Source organism: Mirounga leonina, unplaced genomic scaffold (assembly GCF_011800145.1).
Source record: "Mirounga leonina isolate KUSES-001 unplaced genomic scaffold, KU_Mleo_1.0 Mir_357, whole genome shotgun sequence".
Lineage (NCBI taxonomy): Eukaryota > Metazoa > Chordata > Mammalia > Carnivora > Phocidae > Mirounga > Mirounga leonina.
In genome coordinates, this window is record NW_023270702.1 from 6,820,030 (window position 1) to 6,834,033 (window position 14,004).

A 14,004-nucleotide genomic window follows, 5' to 3' on the forward strand; every position below is an offset into this window, starting at 1 on the left:
GACAGCACTTAGCCCTCAACAAAGGACAGTCACAAACACTGCCACTGTTACTATTACTCTGTGAAACAGTCCATGACAATTCCGGTTGCATTTAATTGCTTCCTAGCCAGTGTTTCTAAAGAAGATTCATTTGCTCTATGAAAAAGATGACATGCTGCCTAGAAGGTGGTCACTAAAACCCTGTGAGCGCTGCCTGTTTCTCTCTCCAGCACATGAGGTCAAGATGTACTATCTTTTTATGCCCAGTGGCAAGCAGGTTTGGAATACTGAATGCATATGAAGAAGGAATACAGTGATGTCCACAGCTTTCCTATAACGTCTTCTAAGAATCTGTAAATGGCCAACCTAACAAGTGACTTATTTTCTACTTTACTTGCATCTGCGTGCCAAATAACAGATTGGCTTTTTTTCTGATTACAAAAGTAATTTAACTCCTATGTGGCAAATAGTGTTGGTTGCCTATACAAACAACTGATTTTTCTTTGCCCTGATCTATTTCTTGATGAAAGAAACCACAGTCTAGAAGATGAAAATGTCAGGTCCTTGTTTTTGCAGTCTTCCCTGCTGTACAGCCATACGGCCATACAGTGTGGGGATCTGAGCAAATAATGGGACCTCTGAGGAAGTCTGCTGGAAGAATCCGGAAAACCTTTTCCCTAATAAAATTCTCAACTCTCATTTATCTGAAAATGTCTTTACTTCACCTTTATTTTTGCTTGAATATAGAATTCTAGATTAACAGACATTTCTTTTTGTTTTTCTCTTAAAGATGTTACTCCATGTTTCTGGTTTGTATTGCTCCTGAGAAGTCAGCCATCATTCCTATTTCCCTACTGTTTCCTCTTCCTCCCTCCCTGCTTTGCCTTTTTTTTTTTTTTAAGATTTTATTTGAGAAAGTGTGCAAGCGGGGAACGGGGGGGGGGGAGGCAGCAGACTCCCCCACTGAGCATGGAGCCAGACAGGGGGCTCGATCTCATGACCCTGAGATCTCATGACCTGAGCTGAAACCAAGAGTCAGACCCTTAACCCCCACTTAACCAACTGAGCCACCCAGGAACCCCTATAGCTTTGCTTTTAAGGGTCCTCTTTATATCATGAAATTTCAGGAGACTGACTATGCCTAAGTGTAGTTTTCTTTGAATTTATTCTAAGATTTATTAGGTTTCTTGAATTTGTAGGTTGACTTGGAAAACTTTTAACCATTTTTTCAAAAACCTTTTCTGCCACATTTTTTCCCCCTCTCCTCTTTTCAGAACTCCAATTAAATATATGTTAGATGGCCTGATACTGCCCACAGGTCACTGAGGCTCTGCTCATTTTCCCATCTATTTTCCTTTTCAAGTTACTTTGATTGATCTGACTTCTCTCTCACTGACCTTTTCTTCTACTAACTCTAGTCTGCATTTACATCCATCCAATAAATGTTTTCATTTCAGATCTACTTTTTTAGTCCTTGACTTTCCATTTGATTGCCCCCCCCACCTCCTGCTTGCACACTTTCTCAAATAGTTTCCATATTTTTGAGATTCCTCATCCATAAGACCATATTTGCTTTTAAGAAGCTTTAATGCTCTTAATTGCTAATTCCTACATCAGCATCATCTCAAGGTATGTTTCTTGTGACAGCTTTCATTCTGGATTATTGATCACACTTTCCTGCTTCTTCATATTTGTAATTATTCATTGTTACTGTATACTGGACCTGTGCATGATTTCTTCTAAGGAGTCTGAATTGTGTTGTTTTCCTTTAGTGTCAACAGCTTCATTCTAGCTGGCAGGTAATTTATTGGCACCTTTTTTTTTTTTTTTTTTTGAGGTTTATTTCTTCCTTGTTGGGGATGTCACTCTAGCATTTTTTTTTTTTTTAAGATATTTGAGGAGCACCTGGGTGGCTCAATCATTAAGCATCTGCCTTCAGCTCAGGTCATGATCCCAGGGTCCTGGGATCAAGCCCCGCATCGGGCTCCCTGCTTGGCAGGAAGCCTGCTTCTCCTTCTCCCACTCCCCCTGCTTGTGTTCCCTCCCTCGCTATGTCTCTGTCAAATAAAAGAATAAAATCTTTAAAAAAAAAAAAAGATATTTATTTGAGAGCGAGCAAGAGCACAAGTGTGGGGAGGGGGAGAGGGAGAGGATCCCAAGCAGACTCCCTGCTGAACGCAGCGCCCCACTGAGGGCAGAGCCCCATGTGGGGCTCTACCCCAATGACCCCATGATCACAACCCAAGCTGAAACCAAGAGTCCAACATTTAACTGACTGAGCCACCCAGGTACCCCATAATTCTATAGCTTTTTGTGCCAATTATCAATCTATTGTCCCTTAACTCCAAATTCACCCTTTAGTACTCGCTCTGAGATAATGAATTGAACTCTTTAAGTATTTCTCCCTTTACAGTGAGCGCAGTGTTAAGTTTTATCAGTAGAGGGCATCATAGGGACATTGTAGGAGGAAGGGGGTGTCAAAGGTCCCTGTGTATGGTGATATTGAGTGGCACTCTGGTCCATGGACAAGCCCAAAGTACACAAGCCTTCAATGACCCCAAAGCCTAAGCCTGAGCGCAAGGCCCACCCCACTGCTCCCTTCTAGTGCAGATGCTGGTGCATTCCAAGCCTCCCACCAGCAGCAGCTCCCTGATTCCCACAGCTCACCCACCCACCAGCCCGTGCTCACCTATGTCCCAGAGGGTTGTTTCTTGCATCCACCTCAATACAGGTATCACACTGTGAACTGCTCTGGCAGCAAGCAGGCTCCCTCCCAATGCCCCCACCCACTCTAAGCACCAGTCTGTCAGCCTCAGCTAGCCTGTTCACCAGAGGGTATTTCCTGCTTTCTGGTTTCTGTGAGCCCACTTGTGGTCCAGACAGTCCACTGAATTTCTCCACCATCTGGTGGGAGGAAACTGTCTTTTCCAATGAGGTCTGCAGCCCAGTCTTAGGGAGGGGGATCCCTTTTCCAAGTTTATCTTTCCTTTGGTAATCTCCCTCAACCCTAGGGTAATCTTTAGATTAGAGTTCACTTTACATTTTTATAATCACTCTCCTTTTGAAGATTAGTAATTCTTTAAACTTCCCCTGTTTAAATTCTAACTAAAATGGAGGTTCAACAATTACCTCACTTTCAAATAAGGTTTGAGAACTGTCTTATCAAAATGTTACACAGAATATGGACTACTTAGAATCAGTAACTTGAGTTAAAATAGATATTTGTTTAGAATTTCTTCCCAAAGTACATTTTGGGGGCTAAGGTTTATTCAAATCTCTTATTTCCATATTGTAATACAAATCAGATTTACTTAAGTTTTGCTGTCCAATAGTAATAATAGAGAAGTAGTTTATAATTCAAATTATAATTAACTCTTAAAGAAATGTAATTTATCTATGCAAATATTAATCCTATAATGCCTACTCCCTACCACCCATCACAGATTTATTAAGATACTGTGTGACTACTGAACCAAAAGATTACTGTTAGGAACCCAAATTATACATCTCCATACACAATATTTAAAATGTAAATTCCTTAGGATTAGAATTGCTCTTGATTTGTCCCAATATGGCCATCTTACCTAGAAGAGTGTCTCTTACTCATTTTTTTTCCTCTTACCTATTTTTAATTGACATCTCTTTTGATAAACATAAAGTCTCATTTGCTCCCTGACTCCATTAGAAAAATGGTATCCATCATCTATCCCCCTACTCCCAAAGATTTTGGTAAATTTTATTTTCAACAGTTTCTGAAACAAAAAATGAACAAACTTTCCAAATTTAAAATTATATTACAAAAACATATAACTGGACTATACTACTTACATAAAATACTGTGACTACTACACCATCTTCTCCTGCTCCAATTGAGAAATTCCACTATCCCAGAAGCCTGGCAGAGTAAGTATATAGCCTCAATTTTTCTTAATTACAAATATTGAGGGGGGCACCTGGGTGGCTCAGTTGGTTAGGCTTCCAACTCTCAATTTCGGCTTGGGTCATGATCTCAAGGTCATGAGATTGAGCCCCATGTTGGGGCTGCATGGAGCCTGCTTGGGATTCTCTCTTTCCCTCTGCCCCTACCTCCTCCCCCCTCCCCTTGCACGCTAGAAAGAAAAGAAAGAACGAAAGAAAGAACGAAAGAAAGAACGAAAGAACGAAAGAAAGAACGAAAGAACGAAAGAAAGAACGAACGAAAGAAAGAAAGAAAGAAAGAAAAACTGAGGATAATAAATAGAACAATTTAAGTCCAGCTTAGGTGACCTATTTCTTTATATATTCACTCTGAAATTTGCTTTTATGTAAGTGTAGTAAATTTTATTAAATTCAACATTCCATATGGCAAAACTCAAATAACTGATTTATAAAAGAATTTAGGCACAGAAACTATTTTCTTACATAAATGTGCAAGATTTCCTTTCCAAACTATCAAAAGTGTACTTATTTTAATGGTACAAAAATTCTTCACAAAGTCAAATCCATGACCTATTTTTGTTGGGTAAAAAATCTATACCTTCATTCATCTCACAAATTCCATGTTAAAATACCCCTCTCTCTTCTTTGTACACTATCACATCCTTCTAATATTAATCTATTTTCCTGAAATTCCCAAATCATAATGGCCTGTCTCCTGATGTCTCAACAGTAGGAATCACTTTACACTCTTCAAGTGACTGGGAAAATCTAGAGAGGCAAATGAAAAAGGAGGTTCATCCTTCCCATCATTAGATTCTGGGTCCTTATGGCTTTCTATCTTAATTGTGCAACTAGTACTAGTACTAGTACTATCTTAATTGTGCAACTAGTACTAGCTTCTACCAATTTCTATTACTCTGTATGGGCACCGAACAGTATTCAGTCCTCATAAGAGTCACATTGATGATGTGCAATGCAAAAATTACAAATTCTACTTAGATGTTTCATTCTCCAGCTTGTAGAAGAGAATTACAATTTACAATTACTCTCATCACACAATCTTAAGAGTTGAAAGGGAGTTTAGACTGTGGAACCTAAATCCTTCATTCTGCAAATCAAGAAATTGAGATGTGACATTCAAATTACAAGTTGTCCCAAAGATTCCCTTTATGTGCAAGAAATCTCAACTGTCTGAGTCTTTGAAATAACACAACTCAAATGTAAGAGATGTATTTGTTCAGAACCATCAGCACCCAAACTAATTTTTTTCTCATAAACTATGCTTCCTTGGCTGAGCCCAGCTTTGCAGATTAGGAGGATCGAGGGGGAAGAGAATAAATCCACCATGGCCCAGCCCCCCATCTCACTCCTGCCTCTCAAGCCCAGGGGCCCCCAAATTTGCTTTTGATAAAAGAAAGAAGTGCTTGATTTTGTTCTGCCTCTCCACCCTCTCACCAGTTATTATTTTAAGGAACCAAAGGTGGTAAGGCATTAGAAAACATTTCATGAAGTTCTTTACTAGGGTGAGAGAAGATCAAAATAGGTACCAATGACTGAGCTCCTAATATGCTAGTCACTGTAGAAAGTGTTTTATAAATATTATCTCATTTAATGGTTTCAGCAAATTTATCAGTTACTATTCCTATTTCACAAATAAGAAAACTGAGACCTGGCAAGTTTCAATAACATGTCTAAGGTGCAAAATGAACAACTGAAAGAGTATTATTCCTGGGTATCTACAACCCCCAAATTCATGCATACCTATTCTTACTGAGCCCCTCACGCTGTGTCAAGCCCTACAGCAAGACAGGACATCAGGAGGACAAATCCTGGTTAGCACTACACTTAGGGAAGGAACAGTATAGATTACCTAACTGCAGGAAAACTAGACTAACAGACAATATTGGAACATGATGCTGCTTCACTAAGAAACAAGAACAGATGCTGAGCAGAAAATCTATAGAAAAATCAGGAGGAAAAAAGGGGCATTTTCCCCCGTGAAAAGCATCCTAAAACATCTGTTAAATCTAATGCCTCTGAATTAAATTAGTAATTTCGGTTATCAAGAAACTAGATATAAACTAAAAATATATAAAATATAAAAATATATAAAAGTCTGTGTCAGACTACACAGACCCCCAAAATTACTTTCAAAATACATCAACAGACTCTAACTGCTTTTGTGGTACAGACCCACAACTGCTTATTGAAAAACCTGAAATCCAATTTTTTCCAGCTTTCTTCAGATATAATTGACATACGACCTTGTGTGAGTTTAAGGTATACAACAAAATCTATGTACATTTTGTGAACTTACCACAATTAGGTAACACATGCATCTGAAATTTAAAAACCTCTATGTACCTAGTTTTTAAAACTAATTTAGCAGCAAAACCTGATCAAGACCGACATGAAGTTAGTTGTGGGCTCTACTGATCCCACTTGGTGTGAAAAATCATTCACTGTGCCACAGAAATATTAATGTGCTTTATCTCCCAGGAGAATCAGGTAATACATGACCCCAAAGATCCTGGAGAAGGGCCTGTGTTGCACGACTCCAGAAACACGAATAAGATAAATGAGAAGACAAAATTATCAAAGGCCCCAAAGAAGACCAAAGTTGACAATTAAAACTGGGGAGTCTATGGCTCTTACAATTAGGCTTAAATCTCCAGAAGAAATGTCTCTTTAGGGCACTGGAACTCTTAGAAGTGCTTACAGGGAGGAACAGATTTAAATCCTAACAGACATCCTATTTAAGCTACAGATACTGGTATAAAGCACAGACTAATTAAACAAATACACTATCATCCAGGGGGCAGTATATTCCTACTGTCCCAGTGTAGGGCATCTGCTCCTCTGCACAGAAACAATTTCTATTAAGGAGTCATTTACTAATGCATGCCTAACTTTCACGGCAGAGAAATCCTTACGTCCAACTCTATGTTTCCTCCAAAGTTCAACGGGTTATTCTTATTCAAATGTCTTAACCCAAGGATAAGGCTTTTAGTGGCACATAGGCACATTCCAAAATGCATCATACTTTCAGCACGTTCACGCATTATTTATCCTTTACAAAAAGGGACTTAGCATTTTACAAGACAGGACAACCATAATCTCCTACAGTCGATGAATACCTCACAAAAACAAAAATGCACACATAGAACACCTTTTCAGCATTAGAAAAGTAACTCTCCCTCCACATGCTGCCCCCCACCCACCCAATTTCTAAAATGGAATTTAGGAATCAAAGCTATTAAATCTTTACAGACTGGAAAATCAGGGGCATCGTGTTGATAACCAGACAGGCTTCACAGCTGCTCATTGCTCTGAAAAGCATTTGTGCTAGGGAAACAAATCTGGTACCAATGCCTTCTAAATGACCTACAGAAAATGATTAAAGGAGAGTCATTGTTTTTATTTTATTATTATTAGTTGGCAAATAAGCATTACTGGCAGACTTTTTCCTGATGTCACTGGAAAAGCTACAAAAATGAATGTTTTTTTAATTACAAAAAAATTCTTCACTTACGGCTGTGAATAAGCCAAATAAGTCAAACACTCAAGGGGGGCACTTGAGAAAAAGAAATGGATAGTTTTCACAAGCCACTCAATCTAACCGTTTACATCCTGCCAGGTCATAAATCAGTAAAACATTTAAGGGTTTAAAATACAGAGAGGTTTACTAGAGTTTCTAGTTTGCTCTTTAAAAGTTCAGAAGTTAAAAACTGCCTTTTGCTCAGGTACCAGATCCAGTGCTTCCTGACAAGATCCACACCTCTTAGCTCCTAACTCCAAATAGAGATCTATAGGCAGATGCAATTTTAAGGTGCTTTCACACACTTCTAGAAAACCTGAGAGCTCTGTGCAGACACCTGACTTCTTTGCCCTCCCACCCACTACCCACCACAGGCCCCTTAGAGACTTCCAGGCGGCAGAGAGATCTGGAGAAAACAGCAGGCCATGGAATTAGACTGGCCTGAGTTTCGGTCCCAGCTCTGCAGTCATGCTTAGTGACTCTAGGGTCTCTCTGCTTGACCTAACTCTAGTGAGATTCCTCCAAGCCCTCAAAGCCCGACGACCTTCAGTGTCCATCCATGTAGGGCCTGTGTTACCCAGTTTTAGCAAAACTCTTGCTAGCAGAAACTCCCTATCCTCGACACGTGTTCAAATCCTTCTTCCCCACCACCCCCTAAGTGATATTTGATCAGCTGGCTTGCTTTCAGCAAGAATCCTGCAAGGTCTATTTAACCACAATCATCTCTTGCCTGTAATTTCTGATGTTTTCCTCTTGGTGATTTTCAATCCACTGAACACCCCCTACCACCACCACCCACTCTGCCCCTGTTTTTTAACAGCTCTACCTCTGCTTCCTCATCTGTAAGCTGAGAATAATAATCATACCTACCGTCTTAGTGTTATTGTAAGGATTAAGTTAGCTAATACAAGTAAAACCCTTGACATATTGCCAGGCAGATACAGTAAAAGCTCACTGAAAATGAGCTATTTTTATATTCTATTTCTCAATCACTATATATAAATACAACTCATTTACTGCTTCTCCATTTCCTCTTCAGTGAAGCCGGTTCAATGAAAACATTTTTGAGGCTGCTTAAGAAATAGTAAATTATTAGAAAATGTGTGGCTGAAGAGTCAGGCTAAAGGAATAAACTAACTAAAACGAAAAAGATCATCAAAGGGCGCCTGGGTGGCACAGCTGGTTAAGCGTCCGACTCTTGGTTCCGGCTCAGGTTGTGATCTCGGGGCGGTGAGATCCAGCCCAGGGTTGGGCTCCGCGCTCGGCCGAGAGTTGGCTTGCGACTTTCCCTCCCTCTCTCAAATAAATAAATAAATCCTTAAAAAAAAAAAAAAAGATAATCAAGTATGAGGAAATACTTATTTTCTCGTTTGGGAGAGTAAAATGGCACAACCACATTAGAAAATCCACTGCGAGCATTTACTAAGCTGAACAAACGCATACCCCACGACCCAGCAATGCGACCGCTCGGTATACAACGACATAAACGTCCACTAGAAGACATGCACTAAAATCTCCATCCCAGCGCTACTCTTACTAGCAAAGCACTGGAAACTGCCCACATGCCCACCCACAGTACTGGGTGGAGTCACATGACGAGTACTGAGAACGACCGACCTACAACCAACGATACACAACGAAGGCTGAGTTCGAGAAACACAATGTAAAGTGAAAGAAGCCAGACACAAAGAAGTATATGCTGCAGGGTTTCAGGTACACAAAGGCTGGACCGGACACTGAGGCAACCCTCAGGTGTCCGCCCCCACCACCCCACCCCCCACCCCCCGGAGTAAAAGAGGACTATTCCCCAGCGTCTGGGAGAGGGGCCAGCACACACTCAGCAGCTGTCAGCCCTCTTCAGAAACGGCCTCCGCGCAGACAGCAGCCGGGCCCGAGGGCACACCCCTTCCCTGGGTGGCCAATCGCTGCTCCACACCAGGGCATGAATGCCTAGTTCTTGTGCAACATGGAACATCTCTGCGGGCCTTTCCAGAACTCCACATGGGCAACTGAGGCTTCCACTAAGGCTGAACCACAGCTTCACTCTTCCCTCTGCCCAATCCCACTTCCTTTCCTCTCTTTCCTCTTCACAGGCGTTGATCCCAAGGCTCTCGCCAATAAATTTCCCTAAGGCTAATCTCACTCTCAGAGTATCCAAGCTTTGGCACAAGCAAACTGGATCCATGAGGTGAGAAATGAGGATACTGGGGACCACTGGGGGAGAACAGGGAGGGAACAGAAAGACAGGAAGGACAGCTTCTAGGATGCAGATAAGAGTCTTTTTTTTAAAAGTCTGGATGCTGGTTGTATGACTGTTCAAATGGGAGAAATCCATTTCACTGTACATCTATGAAATGTGTACTGTTTCCAACGTATACTATACTTAAATATGAAGTTAAAAGAAAGTGAGACAAACTAGAAAATGCCCTGGAACAGACCTTTCAACAATATTTAGTCCAACCTCCTTGTGCACCAGTTAAATAACCATTTATGGTGCACTCAAAAATAACCCAGAGAAGTCTAAAGAAGCCTAGCCTGAGATTACAAACCATCTGGGGGCAAACCAGAACCATGCCGCCACTCCTCGATGGCAGGACTGGACTGTCTTCACCAGACCACGTCCTGGTGGGAAGCAACAGGCAGCAACTCTGAGCCACGGAAGGGCCTGCTGCAGCCAGCTCACTGACCAGTCAGCTATGCTTGCAAAAAACACAGCTCTCAGGGAAGCCAAAATGCTAGCAGCACCCCAAAGGTACCTTTGTGTACCTTCACCTTTGAATCTTTCTTAAGAAACACACCTGCTTCTGAAATCAGAAGACGTGAGAATCTTTCCAATGTAGACAAGACAGCATGCTTTAATTCTTTGTGGTGTTCTCTCAGGAAAGAATAATCTGTTTTAGCACAGCTTGGCTACTTTTATTATTTATCTATCCTCTCATCTTCGCCTTTCTGAAAACAATTTTCAGTTTAGTTAAAATGTCATCTCTCTTCCCCTTTTAGATAGGGAATAAGAAACGAAACACAAAGGGGACAAAATATGTCCTGAATTGGGAAGGTAAATCCCTTTCCTTTCCCAGGTGGCCTATTCCTGACCCTGAACTTGCTTGGGTCACTCCCACTTTAAAAACCATTCATCCTATAACTCTGGAGAATTTGAGACCAAATGATTCCTTTAAAATGATGATGATGATGAAGACAGCACCAAAGGAACGGTTGGAGAACTACCGGAAGAAAATTTGTCACTTTATCTCCAGGACAATGTAGTTCCTCTTTGAAGAAGTCGTGATGGTGTATAGGAAACTTAAAGGGTGATCCCCTGCCTAATTCTCCTGAACCTTTGATACCAACAAAGAGGGAAGAAGAGTATGAGGAGCTTGACCTACTGAAGTTCCAATGCATTATTTAGACTGGATCTAAGAGAAGAGTCATATACATTTTAATCTTTGAGGGTTTTTTATTATTATTATCTTTTCTTTGTTTTTCTTGGATAAAGAGACAGTAAGAGCATACAAACCCACAACTAAGCTCCAGTGAAAATTTTTAGGCGTGAGCCTAAAGAATAGCCAAACACGCTTGGATTTCCTAAACTTTTTTCGAGAAAGACATCACAGAATATATAAAAACTATTTAGATCCTCTTTAAGAGGGTCTGCCTCCCAAATAATCTAAATAAATCCATCTCCCTTCAAGAGCTGAAAAAGAATGCAATAATAATGTGCATTCCATTCTTTATCTTGAAAATTCAACAAGAAGCTGGCTAGGAATTCCCCACACACTGTTTTTGAGGTCATTCATTTTTGAATGCCTATTCGGCCTTGAAGCAAAAACCTGATTAAGTCCTTGTCTATATGTATGGTCATAAAAAGATCTCACAACATTCTTTTTGACCACTAAATAGAACTCCAGGACCCTCTCCGCACACAGTATCAAGAAGTAATTTTACTTCCGACTCTATTATGCACCAGTCTCGCAAAACAAAAGATGAAAAATGTCTTCTGAATGTTTTTTAAAGGGTACCATGCTTACCTTCCCACTGAAATACCTTTGGCCCTTCCAAAATTCAGAAGCAGCAAAAATCAGACCCAATCTGTCTCTGGGGAAGAATGACAGTACTTTAAAGAGCTGAGATGGGTATTACCAGAGCTCTGCCTGTAAACGGGGCCAAAAGTTTTCAGAGGCGCCTCTGTCACACCTTCCCAAGTTCACCCAGCCCTCTATCTGCAGGGAGCGTTCCCTCCTTCACAAAACTGGGACCAAGAACCACAAAAACAGCAAGAGAAGCCTCTCCCTGTCTTCCTGTTCCCAAGAAGACTGCTTTTGGGGGGTCACCTCTAAAGAATGTTCCTGAGGGGCGCCTGGGTGGCTCAGTCGTTAAGTGTCTGCCTTCGGCTCAGGTCATGATCCCAGGGTCCTGGAATCAAGCCCCGCATCAGGCTCCCTGCTCAGTGGGGAGTCTGCTTCTCCCTCTCCCACTCCCCCTGCTTGTGTTCCCTCTCTCGCTGTCTCTCTGTCAAATAAATAAAATCTTTAAAAAATAAAATAAAATAAATAAAGAACGTTCCCGATAGGAGCATGAGAGTACTCCAGGCATGCTCAATGTCTGGAAGAGACCAACAGGTCAGAGGAGAATCAACACTAGTTGTGTTAATACATGTGGTTTCTGCTGCACTGAAAATCTTAAAAGCAGTCTACCTCAGTTGGCCCAGCATACATCATGGGAGATGGGAAGATGGCCACCACTGTTGTTTCAGGATTCAGGACTCCTTCCTCCAGCACTGCGGCATGCTGCTTCATACGCCACATCAAAGGAACATCATCATCCTTTGTCCAGCCACCAAGAGGGTGAAGGAGAAGGACAGGGCGCCGATAGCCCCTCTCTAGAAGTTGCTTATGGGTATCTTGCATTAACAGAGCATGTCCATTGTGCACTGGATTGCGTAATTGAAAGGCAAAGACAGCATCTGAAAAGAGAATTTTCAGAGTCAAGAATATAACGTCTTACCTTCCAGAGGACAAGCAATTCTTCCTGAAGTCTGATGGGATTAAGCAAACAGACGAGCCCACAATCAGAGACTGGTAAAAAACATGTCCTGCTTTGACCATTTACTCCAAGGCCAACTTGACCTATCCTTCTGCCATGTTTTTACTTTACAAATCTTACATGCCTGAGGATGTGTTAACACAATGGTCATAGATTTGCAACAACTGTTTTCTGCATTCGTGGCATGCGAGAATAACCACCAGACTTTCTGGTCCCAACTTCCTGGTTTAAGTGCTTACAATGGATGTAAGTGTTTGATCTGTGCCTTAATTACACACCAGGCCAATCCCTCCATAGGATCTAAGACACTGCTTTATTAAAGGGAGACAGATGGGGCGCCTGGGTGGCTCAGTTGGTTAAGTGACTGCCTTCGGCTCAGGTCATGATCCTGGAGTCCTGGGATTGAGTCCCGCGTCGGGCTCCCTGCTCGGCGGGGAGCCTGCTTCTGCCTCTGACCCTCCTCCCTCTCATGCTCTCTGTCTCTCATTCTCTCTCTCTCAAATAAATCTTAAAAAAAAAAAAAAAAAAAGACAGAAAGATAGAGATATTTATAGTTTTAAAAATTTACTTACTATCCAAATATGCTCATTTATACTGATTACTTTGTTTGACTGGAACCCGACATTGTTTTGTGATGCCAGGTCTGGATTTTGGGTTACAGTTTAGCAACAACACTATCCCTTACAAGACCCACTGCTATTACCCGAACAATGAAAACTGCTGGATGAATTAAACTGGTTAACTCTGTATCTTCTGCTTACAACCCTGGCTCTACTCTGCATGGGGCCTGCTATCAGGAGACATTCTTAGAAAGCATGGTTCTTTGGGGTCACAGAGAATGTCACAGAACAGAGCGGTAACCCAGTTAGAAGAGCTCTGTATTTTATTGCCCTGCCAACATCTGGTATAGCATCAAGCCATGCTGATCCAAGCCTGACTCAGAGAGAAGAGTATCTTCCCCTCCCCTAACAATTTTAAGCCAAATAGGATAAACGTCTTCCCCAATCTGTTGTCAATTCTGACCCTCTTCTATCATGATGACAAAAGGCCACAGGAGGAAATCTGTAGCACCCTACTTGACCAGGGGTTTGGGGGTTTCTTGGGGGGGGGGGACCACATCCTGTGATATTCCAAGATTTACAGCATTACTGTTATGCTTTGAAGTTCTCAAGTTACCTTTTAAACACGAACAAGGCTAGTTTTCACCCAAGAAATAGCTGATATAAGGTACAAAGAAAGTCCTGATACAAATATATGAGCATTTAAAACTATTCTGCTTTAGGGCGCCTGGGTGGCTCAGTCGTTAAGCGTCTGCCTTCGGCTCAGGTCATGATCCCAGGGTCCTGGGATCGAGCCCCACATCAGGCTCCCTGCTCAGCGGGAAGCCTGCTTCTCCCTCTCCCACTCCCCCTGCTTGTGTTCCTGCTCTCACTATCTCTCTCTGTCAAATAAATAAATAAAAATCTATAAAAAATAAAAATAAAAAAAAAAATTATTCTGCTTTAAGGAGATGGGAAGAGGGGTACAAA

The 14,004-nt window shown here is 41.5% G+C and overlaps 1 protein-coding gene across 3 annotated transcripts in view; it reads right to left on the bottom strand.

Moving 5' to 3' along the window:
* PAPSS1 (3'-phosphoadenosine 5'-phosphosulfate synthase 1) overlaps positions 1-14,004 on the bottom strand; it is a 99,109-nt gene that overhangs the window by 17,699 nt on the left and 67,406 nt on the right. For all 3 annotated transcript variants that reach the window (XM_035030240.1, XM_035030242.1, XM_035030243.1), the window contains one exon: positions 12,127-12,395. In XM_035030240.1, coding sequence (XP_034886131.1) covers positions 12,127-12,395 — 269 coding nt within the window. The remainder of the gene's footprint in view (positions 1-12,126; positions 12,396-14,004) is intronic.